Genomic DNA, 21,400 nt, shown 5'->3' with positions numbered 1-21,400 from the left:
TGGCAAGTTGGTTATGACATCAGTGAAGACCCAGAAATAAAATTATAAAAATCTAAATGTTACTAATTCAGTTTAGGGTTAGCATAAAAGCTGCAACCTTTAGGATTGAAAAAGCTGTATGTTTACAATTTTACCAGCATGTACCATTACAAGACTTATTTATTGCCTTCCTAAAAACTTCACCCTATAAAATATTATCAACACATGCAGCTGCTTTACCCAGCATCCTATACAAATGAAAAATGTATTTTTTTTAAACTAAGCCCTCCAAATGATAAAATGAAAAAGCTGGTATTTATTAAAAAAAGACCCTATTTGGTCTGCCCTCCTTTGCTGTTGCTACCTTGCAGTTTATGACATCTAGCTAGTGGGAGGTCTGACAAACTGAACAAGGCAGTGAGCAAGAAATTACATTCCTGTTGAAATCAGTAATCCCTTTGTGGAGACTGCTCCTTCTATTGGTGTGATTTCTTTTGTGTCACTTTGAGAAGGGCTCTAATATTATTATTATTTTAAATGTAGTTTGCCTTTGGGGAGGGAGGGGGGGAAAGCACAAGGAAAGAGACAGCAAGCTGCCCATCTCTCAGAAGAAAGGAACAAGACGCGCAGCACAGGAACTGGCTTCACTCTAATGTACAGTGTAGAAGTCAACAAAACTGTAATCAAAATACAATCATTTTTGTAGAGACTGAAGAGAAAGGACACAAAAGTGGATAACACAGTGAAGGATACAATAAAGCAGGGTACAAAGTGACTCTAATGCACTTTGAGTGTGGGCTCTGAAGTACAATGTAAGTCTTACCTTATCTTGTATTTTTTTTTATACTTGTAGTACTTAGTCATTTTATTTCTATTTTGAAGCCATGCTGGGCTAAAAAGTAATCATTACATTACATATTAAAATCAATATGGAACATTACTTGTAATTTTGGTATGAGACTTAAAATGATATTGTAATATGACAGAAGACAGAGACTATCAGCCATAACATTGAAGATGAACTATAAATAAAAGCATATCTAATTATTGTGAGAGTAAGATGCTGAATGGAATCTTTAATCAACTTTCTTAATGCAGAGCACAGAGAGCTTTGCTGTTTTGTATGGCAAGCTATTTTCATACTGCTGTGTTTAAAACTGTGTGATTACAGTTACCAATAGCAATAGGATGTAGCTACAGAAGGGAGTCCTGGTGGTTGCAAAAGTTTTTTGGCCAATGTTTTTGCTCTCTGAAGCCTCAAGTCCACATTTTCTAGCCTGTAAGTTAGTTTTGCTTTTCTACTGGATTTTTAACAGATGCTGATATTGGACTACATGAAACTAAAAACAAAAGTATTTGAGCGACCAGAATAACTCCATCAGTTTTCTCAGTCATATTAATGATGAAAAAACAATCAACAAAAAAAGAGTCCCTTCTTTCCACCAGCATCAGCTTTGAACAGAGGAATATAAAGCCTGATGGTGACAAAGGGTTATAACTTTCTGTTTTTTCACTGTACATCCTCCCCGGTTTCAGATTTAGCAATGGATATTCTTTGTGACGAGGAGAACCCAACTGCAAACTCCTTAATCCAATTAAATCATGAGCGAAGACTCTACAAAAATGTTTTTGTGCCTGGAGAGGTTAACGCATCTCATCTGTTTAACTTGACTGTGGACTCCGAAAACCTAACTAATCTTTCATGTGAAGGTAGCCTGACTCCGCCGTGTTATTCATCACTATTTCATCTTCCAGAGAAAAACTGGCCAGCTCTGCTGACAGTTATAGTGATTGTTCTAACCATTGCTGGAAATATTCTTGTTATCATGGCTGTGTCACTGGAGAAAAAGCTACAGAATGCCACTAATTATTTTCTAATGTCACTTGCAATAGCTGATATGCTGTTGGGTTTCCTTGTCATGCCTGTGTCAATGTTAACCATACTGTATGGTGAGTATCACCTGTCTAACCTATTGCATACATTGAGTAGCTTTTTAAAAATTGCATGCACACGCTGTTATTATTTCAGCTTGATAAGGAAAATGTAAATACAGGCTAGTTTTAAGGTATATTCTTGCCACTTCCCTGTGCAAGGTGAAAAATAACTATAAGGGGTAAATGTATGTAAAGAACAGATGCAATATTTACATGTTTATTTAGTTTTAATTTTTAAGTATGGACATTTTAAACACAGTCCAAAATGTCAATTTGCCACTTTGATTCTGATGGAATTGTCTTATAATTTCTATCAGATATTGTGTCCTTTCTGTTGTATCAGTTTTATCTTTGACGCATAGTTTTCAGTGTTACTAATAAGTAAGTAATGTCCTGTCAATTACTTTGCTCTGCAAATAGGCACAGAAGCATTAATGACTTGGTGCCCTCAGAGTTAAAATAGCCTGCCTCTATTTTTTATTTTATTTCATTTTTTTTAATCAAGCATTGCAATTCTAAATAATTATCTTTCCACTGAGATCCTTATTTACATGTCTACCTTTAAATTTCATTAGCTACCATGAAATGTTGGAATAAGTGTTTTGAAGGAGGCTGAAAAGTAGATAGACTTAATTGTGCCCAATTGTTAGTAACATTTACAAATTAATAATCAAATATCAAGATCTTTATCTATCTATTCTAATGAGTAATTTGAAAGTGTAAATTGAATTGTGACACAGTTTATTGAGATTGGTAACGGAAGTTTGTTATTTTGACCAAAATCCTCAGCAGCCTCTGTTACACAGCAGAGAAGGTTGAAAAGCAGCAGCCTAAGTGTTAAATGAAAATATGTTCCTATTTTTGTGTAATTTTCCTTCGAAACTTAGAAAAATACCCAATACAAGAAGAGAAGAGACATGAGATGAAATAGCTTCTAGGCTTGTTTCAATAAGCTAAATCATCAGCCACTAAACTGTAACTTTAGGAAGATTTTATTAGGAAACAGCAATATAAGAGTTTATTTCCAAATCTCCCTCTTTCACTTTCCCTGTGATCTAGACAAACTACCCTAAATAGTATTATCAAATTAGGTTTGGAATTGGCATGGGTCTGTGACTGATTGTATCAGTAGTATCATTACCTTTGCTAGTGGGGAAGCTAATGAAAAATAGTGCCAGAGACGCAGTAATTGCTTGATTTGTGAGATAAGTGAAAGACTCAAGCCCTGGATGGTTCACTGACACATGCAACAGAGACTCCTGCTGGCCAGTCCCTGCCACTGAGGAAGCTAATCCCTGCCTCTGCTCAGAAATCCATATTAAATTGTGACCATTCATTTATTTTAATTGCAATATTTACATGGTCAAATGCACCCTTAATACACACACAGCAATAGGAGGGCAGCTGCATGATCACTGCAAAGGAGAAAAACTCCATCCCCTCCATTTGACAGAGGAAGAACACTCACTTTGCTTCTTCTCTATTTTTTCCTCTCTTTTTTTCTCCTTCGCAGTGTGATGTCTTTTGCCAGAGGAAAGATCCTTTTCCAGGATACATGCCTTTGAAAAATCACTCAGTCATTCTGGCATGAGCTTTCCTAGAAATGCAGCATCAGCATGCTACATTATCAGCATCACAATGACCAGCAAACCGTTTATTCTAGAGAACCCCCCTCCCCCACCAGAACTAAGAACTTCACCCCAACTATCGGAAGCAAAAGGCCAGGAATCAGCCAGTTTCCAGACTCCCATTAACCTGTGATCATATTATCCCAGGCACCAAAGCACTTCTGGTGCTATTTGCACTGAACTCAAACCAGAAGTCATTATGGCCCAGATCCTCAAAATCAATGGGAGTTGGGCACCTAAATACCGTTGATAATCTGGCTTTAAGAGCTCAATCCTATAAGGAGCCAGCACCTTAAACTCCCATCATCAGGGCACTCAGCACCTGGAGAGTTGCTCAGCACTATTTCAGACTTTTAGAGTCTCATCTAATTCCAGATTAAGTCAGTAAGAGTTTGGCCATTGGTTTAAGTGGGAACAGAAATTATCCCTTAGGTCTGAATGCCCCCTCTACATATAAATTACTAGCACCCCAGATCAAAAGCCTGGATATGAACGCTCTAAACTTTAGAGTGTTGGAGAAATGGTCGAAATGCAGATTTGAATGTGGCTTGGGCCTCAATTTGAAATGTGGGTGTGGGTGTGTATTAACATACATACAATATTATTTGTATTTCAATATCGGCCAGGACTCAAACAGGGATTGGGTTCCTTTTGTACTTGTGCTATACAACTACCTTCATAAAAAAAATGGCCCTTCTCTGATTTTCTATAGATACATACAAAAAAAATCCATTAAAAGAATGTTAAGGTTGCAAAGTCAAGGATTAAAAAGATAAGAAATGACAAAAATAAATTCTGCCCAGGCAGCTTTAACTCAACCTCCTTGTGCGTAGTCATTACAACAACATTTTGTCCAACATCCCTTGGGAAGTCTGTAGCAGAAGCAGGAGCGGAACGCAGCTCTCCTACATAGCAGTCCAGTGCCTTGAACACAAGACAAAGGATATTTCTTCATGTGGAAACTTGTTCCTCTACACGTATCATTAGTAGAGTTGGAGCCCAGGACCTTTCAATCCACTGCACAGATTTTTACTGCTTCTGCTGAAGAAGTAACTGGTAGTAGGAGGAAGAGGACGTTACTCTTTATGGGGACCAGCCACTAGAGAAGAATGTGACACGTTTCGCCAATGTTAGATAACTGTTTGCTGGACAGCGGGGGAATACTGGGAATCCAGAACCTGGGGTTATATTCCTGGCTCTGGAGGGGAATATGCACAGCCAAACACATAAATTTGGCACATCCCTTCAGAAAAGCATTGTGGCTAAGTGGCTGAAACTTGAGTCTACCATATTAAATCTACGGACAAATTCTGATCCCCAGAATGGTATATAGGGGCTGTAAAGGATGCAGAGTGGCCACTTGGGGAATTCCTCCAGGGCTGGGCCTCTGGCCCTACTCTTCACATTCTTGCAGCCCTCAGCATAGGGGCATGCCAGGGGAAGGAGGCAAAGCTCTGTGCTGCAGCAGTTCTGAGCTGTGAGGAATCCCATGGGCATCTGTGTAAGGCTGTAAATTAGAGCAGTCTCTGGGACCTCTAATTTATGTTGGGGATGGACCCAGCTCTTAGAGTAGCCCAGACTCTGGGAGGTACAAAGGTGATTTAAAACCAACTTTCCTCCCCATTTTTCTATACGACACTTTCTGAGAAGCACAGCACAGAATCCGGTGTCTTGGTTCTATTCCCAACTCTGTCACAACAGACCTCGTGATACTTCTCAGTTATCCCATCTGTAATATGGAGGAATGATACTTGCCTGCCTCCTCAGGTTGGGGAAGGCCTTGCTTAATAATAAGGACCATGAAGTGTACAGTGGAAGAGCTGAGACTAGAACTCACTGTCTCCCCCGAGCACTCAGCACACCTTCCCTGGTGGGCAGAGCACATTGAAACAGGAAGGGGAGCTCTCACTGCTCCAGCCAAGAAAGAGGGAGAGCAAAGGAGTTCTTCCTATGGTTTTAGTGGAAGGGAGAGCTATACTCCCTTCAGCTTCCACTCATTTTATGCTCTTTGGCCAGTATTTCTCAGACTGAAAACTGAGACACACTTCAGAAAAATTAAGCCAATTGCATTCCCCTTCCACCCTGCCATGTTATCAGGACAACATGGGGAAACTTGCACTGCCCCTGTTCCACGCACCCCCAGCTAGTCCTTCAAATGCCACACACACTTTAGGAAACTCTGCCCTGTGCCAAAGGGGTAGCAGTAGCTGCTGCTATAGCTTCCACATCATCCCCATCTGGAGCTCTAGTTCTCTGCCTGGGACCTTCAGTGTGGTTAGCACTGTGGGACTGGAGCATGCTTAGTGCAAATGGAACTTTCAGAGATTTTAGCAGCAGGCCTCTCATAAGATCTACTGAGCATGAGCAAATGCCAATTTTCTTATAACTTGGTCTAATCGGTATGTATTTTCACAGGAAAAACAAAATGCACTTCTCTGCTCGCAGGACCGTCCCCCTGCTAAATTTGCTCCAAACCCTGCAGGTGCTAGAGCTCTTCAAAGAAAACTGGAGAAATGGGTTTACGTTGACAAAACTGCCTATTTTTCCCTAACATCTTTCTCAGAACTGCCTATGTATATAGAATCAGCCTGAGCCAGAAAGCAGGCCAACAACATCTCAGCCCCAATGGTTAAGTTTGGTAAAGTTATAAGCAATAGTAAAATTCATCCATCCATTTATACTCTGCTTAGCTGATGCTAACTTTCTCCTTTGCAGGATATACATGGCCTCTGCCTACAAAACTCTGTGCTGTCTGGATCTATTTGGATGTGCTTTTCTCCACTGCCTCCATCATGCACCTCTGTGCCATCTCTCTGGATCGCTATATTGCCATACGAAATCCCATCCATCACAGCCGCTTTAACTCCAGAACTAAGGCTTTCACAAAAATAATTGCTGTTTGGACCATATCTGTTGGTAAGTGAGGCAATATTTCAACACATAATTATAGATTCCTGGTTTTTGAGAGACTTGACAAATATATTACAGATTAAAATTGTATCCCAGGCTGCAAGATTTTGTTTGCCATAATATTAGATATGGTGTAATCTTGTAATTATATGATAAAAATCACCAGTGACAATGGCAAGTGGAGAAATATTGAGCAGCACTCTGCAGTGAAAGAACACACAACAAAGTCAAAACTCTTGTATTCAAGTTTCTTCTATAGATGTGCTTGTTTTCAGTACTGATATCCCCTACTACCTTGACACCATGAAAGAGCAAATGATCAGGACTGAAAAAAGAGCTCTCTGATTTTGCTGTAATTCAGTTGTTCCTGACACTTTATCGCTATGACTTGTTTACAGCAGGGTTGCTTTTTTGGTTTGTTTTTTGTTTTGTTTGTTTGTTTTTGAGGCAAAGCCTATCTGCTCCTCCATGGTCACCAAGGGCCCGAGACACATGGATCCAGTGCTGTGCCACTGCATGCTGAGTGGGCCTTTGTGCCTAGCAAGTGTGAGGGATTTCCTCATGGATCCCGGATGTCACCTATACACCTACACCTGTATACAGAATGAACAGAAAAGTTTATATTTTAAACTATGTTAATCACAAATTCATAGGAACATAGGAATTGCCAGACTGGGTCAGGCCAGTGATCCATCTAGTCCAGTACCCTGACTGACGGTGGCCAATACTAGTTGCTTCACAGAGAAAGCAATTATGGAATAAACTGCTCACATGGAAAGCTTCTTCTCAATCCCCATTAGTTAAAGGTTGGTTTATGCCCTGAAACACAAGTGATTATGTTCCCTTTCAAAACTCTAGGAGGGTTTTTTGTTTGTTTGTTTCCTTTCTATCATGCTGTTTCAAGAATTATAAACACCCATCGTGGTAATAGAAAGCACTATACAAATAAAAAATTCAGTAGCATTTAACCATCTAGAGTTTTTTCTCCCACCAATGATCATTTGATCCACACATTTTCTGTGTTATGATAGTGTACTAATAATAACTGATAATAACATGGCCCTTATTCTCTGTATAGCATGATGCCTATGTTTATTAGAAAGCAATGAAGTGTGGCATGACTGAAAATTACAGAATCTTGCTTTATGCAGTGTTGTAGCTGTGTTGGTCCCAGGATATTAGAAAGACAAGATGAGTAAGGTAATATCTTTATTGGACCAACTTCTGTTGAAGAGAGAGACAAGCTTTTGAGCTACACAGAGCTCTTCTTCAAGTCTGGGAAAGGTACTTGGAGCATCACAGCTAAATATAAGGTGGAACAGATTGTTTTTCATAGGTAGGTAGCACATATTCTAAGGGACCTTTCAAGACGGAGTGGCCTGTTAAAACCTCTGCAGTCATAAGACCAAAAAGGGGGGAAATTAATGTGTTACAGATTGTTGTAATAAGCCATAAATCCAGTGTTTCTGTTCAGTCCATGATTTTTAGTGTCTAGCGGAGTTATGAATTTAAGCTCCCAGGCTTGTCCTTTGAAAATGTTGTGCAGGTTTCCTTTGAGGATGAGGCCTAATAAGTCAGATATAGAGTGATTGCTTTGTGAGGGGTGATAGGGCATTTTTGTCTTTAATCATTTTCCTGTGTGACTTCATTCAAAAGTATAGTGATTGTCTGGTTTCACCCACATAGTTGTTATTGAAGCATTTAGTGCACTGGATGAGGTACACCACATGTTGTGATAGGCCTATGTAGGATCCAATATTTACAAATATTTTCAAGACACTGGACAACCCTCAGATATCCACCCCAAATACATTGTCATCCCATTTCATCCTCACCCATAACAATTGTACATTCAATAACAAACACTTTGTCCAAACCATGGGAACAGCCATCGGTACTTGGATGGTTCCCCAATATGCTAACTTCTTCACCTTGAAGAAGAATTTCTGGACAAATGCACCATGAGGCCAATGACATGCCAGGGATATATCAATTATATTTTCATTCTCTGGACAGGTGACTTAAACTCCCTTATAGATTTCCACCATAACTTCAACAAACATCTACCATCCATTAAACTCTCTCTGGAACACTCCCACACTAGCATCAACTTCCTGGATACCATGATCAGCTTCATCAATGGAACCCTACAGATAACAATATACAAGATCATGATACCTACCTTCATAGATCCAGTAACGACCCCAAACAGACTAAAAAATCTGTTATCTACAGCCAGGCACTCAGATACCACAGAATATGCTTTGAGGAGGAAGTCTGGGATATACACCGTAACACACTCAAAAATGTCTTCACCAAACAAAGACACTGCACCAGAGAAGTAGATCACATCATGGAACGGGCCACCCAAATACCCTGAGAGAACCTGCTTCAATATAGAAATAAAATCCTCTCCTATCCCACGCCCCTAGTTGTCATCTACCACCCCATACTGGAACCCATATGGGTATCATCAAAAAACTACAACCCATACTCGATGAGGACACCATCCTGAAAGAAATCTTTGAACCCCCTCTTCTGGCCTTCAAACAACACCCCAACCTCTCCAAACTCAACATCAGAAGTAAGCTCCACACAGACCGGGACACACCTACTCAAAGCAGCACCAGACCTTGCCAGAACAACAGATGCAAAACCTGCAGACCTATCTCAAATGCTACAATGATCAACACCCCCGCAGCACACCTTTCAAGATCCATGGGTCCTACAAATGCCTATCATAACTTGTGGTGTACCTCATCCAGTGCACTAAATGCCCCAATAACAATTATATGGGTGAAACCAGGCTATCACTATGCTCTTGGATGAACTCACACAGGAAAACGAAAAAGACAAAAACATCACATCACCTGTGGGTGATCACTTTTCACAAAGCAATCACTATATATCTAACCTATCAATCCTCATCCTCAAAGGAAACCTGCACAACACTTTCAAAAGATGAGCCCGGGAGCTTAAATTCATAACTCCACTAGACACTAAAAATCACGGACTGAACAGAGACATGGGATTTATGGCTTATTACAACAATCTGTAACCCATTAATCCCCCCCCCTTTTTTTTGGTCCTATGACTGCAGAGGTTTTAACAGGCCACTCCACCTTGAACGGTCCCTTAGAATATGTGCTAACTTCCTTTGCAAAGCAATCTGTTCCACCTTGTATTTAGCTATGATGCTCCAAGTACTTTTCCCAGACTTGAAGAAGAGCTCTGTGTAGCTCAAAAGCTTGTCTCTCTCACCAACACAAATTGGTCCAACAAAAGATACTACCTTACCCACCTTGTCTCTCTAGAATCTGGCTTTGTTATGTTTTGATAACAAAACCTGTGATGTAATCCTGGAAGTCAACTGGGATGATATGGTGCAACCTGTCTATCTCATTTACATATCGTACCTAATCATAACAGCTGTTAAATTAAATATATGTATACGAAAATCCAGTTAACAGACTGAGCAGTGCGAGGAATGGAATGGTGCTTGGTTGCCTTGTTAGTACTGTGGTATCATGATGCATGGAGAGACAAGCTGAAGGAAGAAGATTCGAGCCCCCCGAGACGGTGAATATGTCTTGAATGTGATGTGCTCTGGGAAAGAGGGAAGGAGGAAGCTGCATAATAACCAGTGGAGCGGCAGCGTGGCATCTGGTTATCCCTCATCTCCAAAGTAGAGTGAGTGTGCATCATGGCAGATTGCCACATAAAAGGGACAAAGAAAAATGCTAGCCCCATAAAGAATCCGAATGGTCTCAGCCCTTCGGTGCAACTAACTGTCAATCAATTGTCAGTGTAATGTAACCCTGTCCTCCTCCAGCACTCCCTTGCCTGCAAAAATCTGCGCAGCAAAGTTAGGAAATGGCTTATGACCAAAGAGATGTTTTATCTATCATTTACCAACCTTCAGGCTCCCCGTGCTACTTATAGGACTTAGTCTATACATTATTTAACTCTTTGCAGTTCCACACAGGTACAATTAGCACAGGCAGACCTAAAAATGCAGTATAATGTAACTTCATTAAAGGATTCTGTCAGGAGAGAATAGATTTATCATGTCCCCTGAGACTCTGCCTTCTGGGTCCCATTTTGTTTGTCATTCTGTTGTACCTCTATTCCTGTGGCTTGCAGTTAGGTCATGTTGACCTCTGTTGCTTTGGGGAGTTTTTGTTATCTCTGTTATGGATGAGCTGTAGGGTATATGGGTAAAGGAAAGAGATTAAGGCCTTGATACTCTCCTTCACTGACCTTTGCTCAGCACAGGTTAGATGGGGGTCATGCCAATCAGAGAGCCAGTTACAGCTTCCTGATTGTCAAGTTACTCTGGCCCCTGGCCCCTGCCCCAATGTAAATTAGACCAACAGCTCTGGCATAAATTAGTGGCTGTTCTTATTTATGCCAGTTGACTATGCTCCCCAAGGCACCATACATCAGGTAAGAATTGACGAAGCTCAGGTGCCATGCCCTCTATGCTGGGGGTGCAGCTGGTGTAGGAGTTGGCTGTGCTGGTTATATGCCAACATAGACCTCAATCATGCCAAGGAAATTCTCAGCAGGCCAGCTAAGGCCAGATTCCAACATCTTTGCATCACCTGAATGGTACAGAGTGGTAGAAGTAACAGAAAAGAATCAGGGCCAATGTGTCTCTCTTCCACTTGCTGTAACCTGAAATCAGGAGTAGTATTGTTAGTTGCTTTATGTCAGTTCTGTAGTTCTGCCTCTTTTAATAGCTTGGACACTGTTTTACCTTGGTAGAGGAAGATGCAGGCTAGATTGGAGGGCAGGATGAGGGGTTGTTGAAGAGGGACAGCTAGGAAGCTACAGTGTTGGTTGATGAGTGGTATAATGATGTTTTTTAATGAATAAAACAAAATCTGAGCTATTTGTGAATTGAACTGTAGTATGTGAAATTATAACACAGTTGTGTAATGAGGCACAAACTCTCCTCTTTCCCTGGAGAGCTCAATAGAGTGGTCACTATAGTACGAGCCAAGGAAGACAAGATGCCAGGAGCTTCCTGCCATTTTCTGATCAGCTCTGCGAGATGAATTACTCTGGATTTTTGTTCCTTTTTCTTTTCTGTTTTAAAAAGAAGTCTGAGTGTAGGGGCAGGGGATGTGGGCAGATTTTCAGAAAGTGATGATCACCTGCCCTGTGACAACCAGATTCCTTTAAGGTGTCTCAAATTGGGCACCCAAAAAATGAATGCAGTCAAAATCACTAGATACTTATGAAAATCTTGGCCAAGGAAATTAAATATTAAAACTAATTCAACAATGAGGTTGAGAAATCAAGCATTTCAAAGTCATAAAATTCTGAAAGTTTTTATCACCATTGTATAATATTTTTGTTCCTGATTTCCTGTTTAAATCTGAACTTTAGTGAACTCTAGTTTTATTAGGGTCTAATCCAAACAACACTGACATTAATGACATTGACTTCAGTGAGCTTTGGACTGAGCTCATAATGTATTACATAACAATTTGGGACAGGAAATGTGACTTACCTGACTTCTGAAAATCTTGATGTTCTCAGCCTAAATTTTGTATTAAAATGAGTTTTTATATTTAACAGCAGAATAACATTAAGCCAGCAGCCTTTATTTCTCTAGACCATGAAGTGCCAAGGGCAATTGGTTTAAGATAGAATCTAATTACTGTAACAGATTCTAATTCTGTCTTTAATTCTTAATTCAAACGGTACCCAAAGTGGCTGGATAATTAGGTTATGTGTGGCTATTGCAGGGGCAAGCCTGTTATTCTAGAAACCTTAAATGTCTAAACACTGAAAATGATTCAATTTATTTTAGAGCATAGAGGTGATATCTGAAAATAGGTGTCAAAAACTAGACATTATCACTTCTCGAAATGTATTACAGTGGTCTATGTGAAACCCAGTTCGATAACATTCAGCTAGCATATGTGGTACTATAAATAAAGCCTGCACTGAAAAACTCCATAGAAGCTCAATAAAATTAATCTAGTTCACTTCTTTTGAACAAAATTTTGAAATCTAAACCTAAGAAACACAATCCCCTGTAAAAGGGCTAAAAACCAGCCTTCTCTCATTTTAGCAGACCTTTGAAAACAGTACATAAAATAAAAGTTAGAGTAATAAATGTTAAGGTTTCACTCATATCATTCCTCAGTTCTTAGCCCTCTTTGTTATAGGATTCACCTTCCTATTGTGATCTAAGTCATGTGAAGTTTGATGAAGGCCACATCCTCTTAGCTGAGTTTCTCTCTTCTCTTATCCTTCCTTCCTCAGCCTACACATCTGTTCACTGCCTTCAGGCACTCTCAGCTCTCCCTAGTCAGTAGCCACGTAGAGTTATACAGTAATTTTCCTCCAGAAGGATCCCAAATAGCACTGGGGAAAACTGATGAAAAAAACATTTGCAACATTTATCTCAAAACTTTTGCCAATTCCTTTTCCATAGTTTTGGAGACTTCAAATTTTTGATTACTGCAAAATGTAGATGAGCATTTCCCAAAGCGGAAGTCTAGTAAGGCCAAAGGACCTCCCTCCAGTACTGAAGGGGTTAACGCCCCTGGTGGGCACAGCCAAACCCACCCTGCCCTCCCCCCTTACAGGAAGTGCAAGGGCAGGGCCAGAAGTAGAAGAGCAGTGTCCTGGAGTTCAGTTGTGGCTGGACCAGGGAAAGAGGCAGACATCTCTCCAAGCCCTCTGCAGAACCATCACCTGGCTGCTGGAAGCGAAGGCACACCTCAGCCACTGGAGATGGAGGAGCCTGGGGAGCAACCAGAGGAAGTGTTGCCTGGCCACTAGATTGAAAAGCCGACCCCCACAGTGATGGAGCATTCTCTCGCCAAGAGTGGTGGGAAGTAGTCCAGGGAAAACAGATCTTGTTCCAGTTGTGCTGCTGGGAAGTGAGGCAGCATGCTCCAGCTGTTTTGTTATGCTCCTGCAGACCATCTGCCACTTTTAGGGGCATGAGCTGGGACCTGGTGGAGTAGGGTGGGCTTGGGTATCCCTACCCCCTGCTGCCACCCCACACCTGTGGTGTCCGCCAACTCACCCTAAGCCAGAAGGCCTACACCAGGGAGTGAGAGACTTTTTCCTGGCTCTGCCCCACCCACGGGGCCAGAGCCCAAACTGTTATTGATTGCTCCAGCAAGGAGCTGCGAGCCTTAGTCTGTTTCCCTACTCTGCCTCACCCAGGTGGCCAGAGCCCAAATGATTATTGATTGCCCCAGCAAGGGGCCGAAGCCCAGACCTATGGCCATTCACCTCACCAAGAGAGGTCGGCCCCAACACCAAGAGGGGAGATGGCTACAGGAAGGAACAGCCTAGGGGGCATGGAATGGCAGTAAAGTAACTTTCCTCTATACTGCCTAACCAATATGGCAGGGCTGAAGGGAAGTGTGATTGGTTTTATTTTCCTGTAGGGGGGAGACTCAGCTCTCAAAAGCTAGGGAAGTGCTGAGGTAGAGGCTCACAATTTTTCTTGGACCTCGCTACATAATCCACTCCTCTTTTGAAATTTTTGTGCCAAGTACCATAGCAGCTCTTTTTGAGGAACAGAGGAATGCTAAACAGCTGTACACACGTCAGTGATGTATTATACACACTGGATCAGGTGTGTGGAAGCAGACAGGGAAGCATTGTCACCTCATTCCACCATGGAGCTGACACAAGCATCTGGATCAGGGGCTTTCCCCCAAGATCCTCCACCCCATAGTAGAGAGCCAACCTGAAGAATTGGCAGATACAAGCAGGGCATTATCGACCCTCTTATTTTTCAGATCCCTTCTCAATACTACTTCTTCCATGATGCCTACAAGTACTCAGCCAATTTATTAAAGGTACATTAAAGGGCAGCTGGGCATAATATAAGAGCATTGATTAATTTAGTATATTGTTAAAAGTTCCTAGATTTGTATATAATTACATAAACAAGCTATGTTAAAAGACCATTATTAAGGTTGCAAAGTAAACACTCAAGAGTTAGGTTAGCCAGAATTAAAGCTGCCCATTCAACCTAAACTCAACCCCCTATGTGTATATGCATTATGATTAGGGCCCTACCAAATTCATGGTCCATTTTAGTCAATTTCACAGTCATAAGATTTTAAAATAGTCAGTCTCATAGTTTAAGATGTTTACATCTGAAATTTCACAGTGTTGTAACCATGGGGGTTCCGACCCAAAAGATGGCTGTGGGTGGTCGTGAAGCTATTATAGGTGGGGGGTGGGGGGAGTCGCAGGACTGCCACCCTTACTTCTGTGCCCAGCTCTAAAGCTAGTGCCGCTGCCAGCAGCAGTGCAGATGTGAGGATAAGAGGGCATGGGGAGGGTTGTCACTTGGGTGGGGGGATGACAGTGCTGGACTTTACAGGTGGACGACTGTCCAAAGCCCCAGGGTCAGGGGGTGTCATGGTTTGCCACCCCCAGCCAGCCCAAGGCTCTTTTAGCCCCTAAGCGCTGGGCCCAGAGCCAGGGAGGGGCAGGGCTGGGGGGTGCCCCAGCCGGGGACTTCTACTATGCACCAGGCTCCCGCTTCTAGTCCCGGTAGGGCTGAGAAGGGATGGGACTTCCTCTTCCCCTGCACAGGCCACTCCAGGGATGGGTCAGACCCACCTCTGGGAACATCCCCCGGCTGCAGGAAGCTCCATCCAGCTGGGCTCTGAAGGCAGCACTGCCGCGGAGCTTCCTGCAGCCCGGGGAGGCTCCTGGAGGTGGGTCTGACCCGGCCCCAGGCCCTTGCAGGGGAAGAGGAAGTCCCGTCCCTCCTCAGCCAGTCAGGACCAGCAGCTGGAGCCTGGCGCATGGTAGGACCCCCTGGCTGGGGCACCTCCCCAGCCCTGCCCCTTCCCTATAATGCTGAATCATAGAATATTAGGGTTGGAAGAGACCTCAGGAGGTCATCTAGTCCACCCCGCTGCTCAAAGTAGGACCAACTCCAACTAAATCACCCCAGCCAGAGCTTTGTCAAGCCAGGCCTTAAAAACCTCTAAGGATGGAGATTCCATGACCTCCCTAGGTAACCCATTCCAGTGCTTCACCACCCTCCTAGTGAAATAGTGTTTCCTGATATCCAAACTAGACCTCCCCCACTGCAACTTGAAACCATTGCTTCTTGTTCTGTCATCTGCCACCACTGAGAACAGCCTAGCTCCAGCCTCTTTGGAACCCTCCTTCAGGTAGTTGAAGGCTGCTATCAAATCCCCTCTCACTCTTCTCTTCTGCAGACTAAATAACCCCAGTTCCCTCAGCCTCTCCTCGTAAGTCATGTGCCCCAGCCCCCTAATGTGTAGGGCCCATTAATCAATAATAATTATACCAATATAGAATTCATTATTGTAATAGTAGACCTCACCAAAATTGGCTACTGATGAATTAATGCCCACTTAATTCATAAATGGGCCTGGGGAAAGTCAAAATTATTAACTGCAATAGTGTCTGTTTCTTTATATAGTAAGCATATATACTGATTAAGAGACAGAGAGTTTAAGGTCAAAAGTATCCACTAATACGGGGTGCCCAATTTGAGAGAGAGGGCTGTAAAACAGGCACATCAAGATCACACCTAAATCTGCTTTTGAAGATAGATTATTTCCTATTATTTTCCACTTAAGAGATTTCTTTGCTTAGATTTGGTTGATTTCTTCCATCCACTAGACTAAAATCCTATCACAAATATCTCCCCCCTCCACAAGGGTGTGCAGTATAAAACATTTTTCATTTTAATATTGTAAGTAATTTTCAGTTATACTAAGAGGTAGTTATTTACTTAAAATAAATCCCATCCTATATATTGTCCCTTTAAAAAACTGCTCAAAGAAATTATATTGATTGAAACTCTTTCCAGAGTCTTTAAATTTGACAACATGGAGGTAAAGAAACTGTAATATTCATGTATAAAAAAAATCAAAGGATTTATTGGGACATTGTAAGTAACAACTCCAGCACCACAGGAGGGACTAAAACTCCTGATCATATACAACAGTGTAACATCAAAAATATATATACAACTTAGCACTAAGACAAATACAACATCACCTATTGAGAAAGGTGCCATCTATACTACTCATCATAAAAAATCCTTAAGGCCAAATCTTCAAAGCCACGCACAAAGGGAGAGCAAACAAACCACCATTGTCTGGACAAAAATTGATAACTGCTTTTGGTTTGCAGTAAGCCCCAGAATCATCCAGATTCTCTTTGTGCAATAATTCACAGTAATCAATTAAGATAAACATGTTTTAAGGCAAAATCCAGTCATAGTATAGTGCCATGTACTAGTAATTATTCCTCGCTCTGAAAGGCGATACTGTGTGATATAGCAAGATGTGTGTTACATAGGGGAGTCCAAAACGGACTTCACTGGAGTTGGAATAGTGAGTGGGGGCCCCAGTGCAGAAAGTTTTTTATATATAGTGTATGAAATGCAGAACGGGTGAACAGTCTACCCTGAAACTGTACCAGTAGATCTATACAATAGTATATGGTGAAGTGGGACTCCTCTATGGACAAAGAAATGTACCAATTACGTGAATGCCTACAATAGGAGAAGTTGGGATTTTTACAGAGCAGAAGCCTCATGAAATATAAATGAACAAAAAGAAAATCACAAGAAACCATCTTGAGGTTTATAAATTCTGTCATCTGTACTTTGTAATTGCACTTTAATTGCCCTAGACATTAAAAATAGTGTCATTAAAGCTGTATGAAGTAACTCTTCTGTATGAAGTAACAATTTCAAGAACACAGAATTTTTAAAGTAAATTTAAAATTGCATAGAGCAATTTCATAGCTTCTCTTATGCACTTTAAAGAATTATACTTCGTTACACCCACATTTTAAATTTTAAGTCATTAAAAATTGGGAAATTAATCTTAACATTTATGTTATAGAATTAAATCAGTGATTTTACTCTATTTAGCATGAATACTGCAAGCTGTCAAACACTCATACTTCATCTAAACTTCCCCCATTCATTTGCTGGTCTGCGTAGCTGATACCATTTCCATTTTATACTGCACACTCTTGTGGCGAGGGGAGATATCTGTGATAAGATTTTAGTCTAGTGGATGAGACATTTCCAAGACAAACCAGCTAATAAAAGTCATTATTTTTTCAAAGTTATTGCAACATCTTCCCAGTTACCTATGACAAATTAAGAAATACTTGTCAGCTGCTCCTTACAAAGTTCTTTGGCACCATCTGTGGAAACAAGACCAACAAACTCTTCTGCCTCCATAAAAAGTTCTTCTTGGCTCAGAATTGGATTCTACACTAACACAAGGAACTTTTCTGTAACAGCCCCTCTACAGCTGTAACTTTCACAGTACGCAGAGTTTTAAAGAGCAATTAAATCACATCCACTATGGTTATTAGCAGGGTTTTTTTTGTTTTTTTTTTTTGTTTTTTTGCAGCAGCAAAATGCCTCTTCTTATGAATTTGTATCTAACCTGAGCCTCGTAATGTTCTTTCAAGTTGGGAATCACTCCTGTGATCAAGGGCTGATTTACTTTATGTTGGGGGGGGAAACACCTCCCAAAGTTTTTGTGCAGCTTTCTACTGCAGGTGCATTGGTTAAATATTACAACTCTCACCAAAGGAGATTACGTTTCATTCAGTGTGTCCAAACTTGTGCCGAACCTGCCATCTTTCTTGAACACTTAGCCTTGCCATACATGCATTTGTAGAACTAGTGTGTCATGGGGGAGGTCCTTTCAGCAAACATTGTACCCATTTGTTTTCTCCAAGGATCATTAAGTTTTTCAGTTCCCTACTGGTTTGTGCAGTTTAGCAAAATAGATGAGCCTAGAGATTATGATGCAGAACCTAAACAACAACACATTGATGTGAACTTTAGGTAGAGATAGTCTATTGTTTTTTTCCCGCTGCTCTTAACTCTTTCATGTTTGACATGTCACTGTGGTAAAGGCAGCCTGGATACAAAGGCAGTTTAATCTGTATTAAAAGCATTATCCCTTATGTAAATGGTGGTGAACAAGGTAGGTACCATGGACCATCAGGTGTGCAGCAGCAAAACTCAGCATCCTGCTTCTCATCATATTTTCTCTTCAAAACAATATATTGTGGTGAGACTTCTGCCGCAATAACTAGCCATCCACAGGCTTAGACCATTTTCAATCTCGTCATAATAAGCTAGCCACTAGCTTAAGTACATGCTTCTTCAAACAGCCACAATGGGGATTAGAAGAATGTAAGGAAATGGCGGGGAAGGTACTATAACAGAATGGAATATGAACTATGAACCCAATAGTGCGATCAGATTCCATTCCATGACTTCCTAGTCCACTTCAGGACCTAGAGAGACACTGAGCAGCACAAGCTGTGTGTGTTAGCCATTGGTCTAGAAGTCTGAAAGAATTACAGGGTCTGTCTGTGTCCTACAGTCTCAATACAAAACCCCTTTTATAATCATGAAAACCAAGTTCTGTCTATTCTCTACCACTGACCAGTGGTTGGGAGCATGGGAGGGCCATGTGCCCAAGGCTAGAACAGTTCTACTCGGTATCTCAATTTGTAAGTCATGCAATTTACTGAGGATGAGTATACCAATAAGGCTATTAAATGCATCGCTGGAAATTTCTGCAGTAGTGCAATACTGATTTCAATGTGTATCAATGTAGTCTAATAGTAGATTGAGAATAACTATTAAACTGGAGTATCGCACAAGGAACCCAGATATACTGTTGGAGAAATTCAGAAAAATCTAGCCCCTTGGAAACCACTATTCACTTCAATGGAGCATTAAACCTGAGCTAAGTACACTGCCAGCATTTAACTCATAATAAATTATAATAATTATAAGCCCAAAAGAGGGAAAACTGACATAGCAGGGGAGCTTGTGGTTTAGACTGCCTGTGGGAGTCAAATCATTAATTGCTAATGCTACCGGAATATCTAGGGACTTTTAGTAATTAGTTAGGTTGTTATTATTTATAAAACATTGACGGTGTATTCAGCATTTACAATGCACATATAAAGACTGTCCCAGCCCTAAGGAGTCTAAAGGCTAAAAGGCAGACACATAAAGTAGGACGTACGGGGAAACCCAGTGGAAGACACTGTCACTATTAAATTTTTTAGATCCCATTTTGCTCGCTGTGTGTGTGTGTGTGTGTGTGTGTGTGTGTGTGTGTGTGTGTGTGCGCGCGCGTGCTGCCAGAAAGCAGCCGGCATGCAAGGAAGATAGAAAAATCCTAGTAAAATTTAAAACTCAATTAAAATAAATTGCTAGAGTAGTAGGACTATTGCAAACAGCTGTTTTACATAAACCAATGACACCTGAAAAACTATAACTACTTCTAAGCAGAAATTAAACCATTGCTGCAAGGAACATGAAAAAACCTAAGCAAGTTAAATAGCATTAGCTGAATGCACAGTTTTTGTTGCTGTTGTTGAAGCTGCAAAAGGCCTTCTATCTAAGCTTTGGCTTAGCAATAAATGTTACTGGATTTGTCACCATTAATTAACAGCTATAAAATATATGTATTTCTTGAAGGATTTCAAAGTAATCAACAATCTCTCAATTTTAAGGTTAACATTTAAGTTTAAAGGAACCAGATAAAGAACCATTGATTTACTAATTGATTGATTATGTGGCCATCATTACACAATATCTGGCCTGGAGAGCAAAAATTAAAAGCATGTGTCTATCTGTGTGGTAGATTTTTGATAGCAGCCCAGCTCTGGTCAAATCTCTGCAAGGAGACCAGAACTGTAGTTGCTTTCTGACTGCCCTGAAACTTCTGTCCCGCTCCACCACATAAAAGCAAGCTTCTGGGCTTCATTTCAGGCTTCAAAGGGAATCCTACTACCCCTTATTTTCCCAAGGTTCAAGGGACGTGGCTATAGGGTGACCAGATGTCCTGATTTTATAGGGACAGTCCCAATTTTGGGGGCTTTTTCTTATATAGGCTCCTATTGCCCCCCACCCCCTGTCCCAATTTTTTACACTTGCTGTCTGGTCACCCTAGGTGGCTACTTCCAATCTGATAACAAACTCTTTATACAAAATGATTAAAGTTTGTTTTAATTATTATAAAAATTAAAGTTTGAAATGTTTCCACGTGTAGATTTTGAACCTATGATCTTGATCTTCACTACAGGCTGCCCTTGACCTGCCACACAGACCTTACAGGGTAGAAAGCAGGGTGCAGGAACACACATGCATGGGAGGTTGCAGGTAAGAGGGCTGGAGCATGGAGAGGGTCAGGAGCAATTGCTAGCAGATGCAGTGCTACCATCACAGTGGAAAGTGCTAGTAGCAGGCCCATTGTTGCACTCAAATGAAAATTAAATACCAGTAGATAAACCATCAGGTTACTAAACTACACCAACCTTCACCTCTAATTTCCATCTACCAGCAACAAATCCCACATGCTAACAGAAAATTTCCTGCTGGCTAAAAGTATTGGTTGGGCAGAAGTATCTTGGACCATTAACTGAAGGCTAAAGTTTGCCAAACCCTGACTTAGGTGGACCATAAGGGAAAGCCAATATTTTTAATTATCTCAAGGGCCGTTGTTGGAAAAAGTCTGATTTAAGTAGTGAAAGAGCCTAAAGATGACTACTAATCAAGAATACAGTATCTGTAGCTCAATTATTAAAAAGAATCCGAGTGTATCTGTAACTTTTGTTTATTGTGTGTGTGTGTGTGTGTATTTAAAACTTCTGTTTATTTTCAGCCCCTTGTATCTTTCAGAGTAGTTCACTACAGGGAGTGACAATGCTATTTGAACCCATGTTCTTCCGAGCTAACTAGCCTGTAGCATGTCTGTACAGATCCTCTTTGTGTTGTATTTTATCCTGTCAGATTTTTAAATGTATCTGATGTCAAAATGAAGACAGCTTTTCTCAGGCAGGTTCCTCTGACTGCTGCCAGCATCCCCTAGTTGGTATGAGAGGTCAGGTAGGGAAGCTTTTATCAGGCAGGT

At 41.1% G+C, this 21,400-nt stretch overlaps 1 protein-coding gene across 1 annotated transcript in view; it reads left to right on the top strand.

Moving 5' to 3' along the window:
* The first annotated feature begins 348 nt into the window (after positions 1-348).
* The window catches only part of HTR2A (5-hydroxytryptamine receptor 2A), a 47,134-nt gene continuing 26,082 nt past the window's right edge, over positions 349-21,400 (top strand). The window contains exons 1-2 of the mRNA XM_065593643.1: positions 349-1,929; positions 6,258-6,458. Of these exons, the coding sequence (XP_065449715.1) occupies positions 1,458-1,929; positions 6,258-6,458 (673 nt within the window). The 5' untranslated portion in view covers positions 349-1,457. The remainder of the gene's footprint in view (positions 1,930-6,257; positions 6,459-21,400) is intronic.

The sequence above is a fragment of the Chrysemys picta genome, chromosome 1, assembly GCF_011386835.1.
Source record: "Chrysemys picta bellii isolate R12L10 chromosome 1, ASM1138683v2, whole genome shotgun sequence".
NCBI classification, from domain to species: domain Eukaryota; kingdom Metazoa; phylum Chordata; order Testudines; family Emydidae; genus Chrysemys; species Chrysemys picta.
The sequence above is the reverse complement of the archived record's forward strand: the minus strand, read 5'-3'. Positions and strand labels throughout refer to the sequence as shown.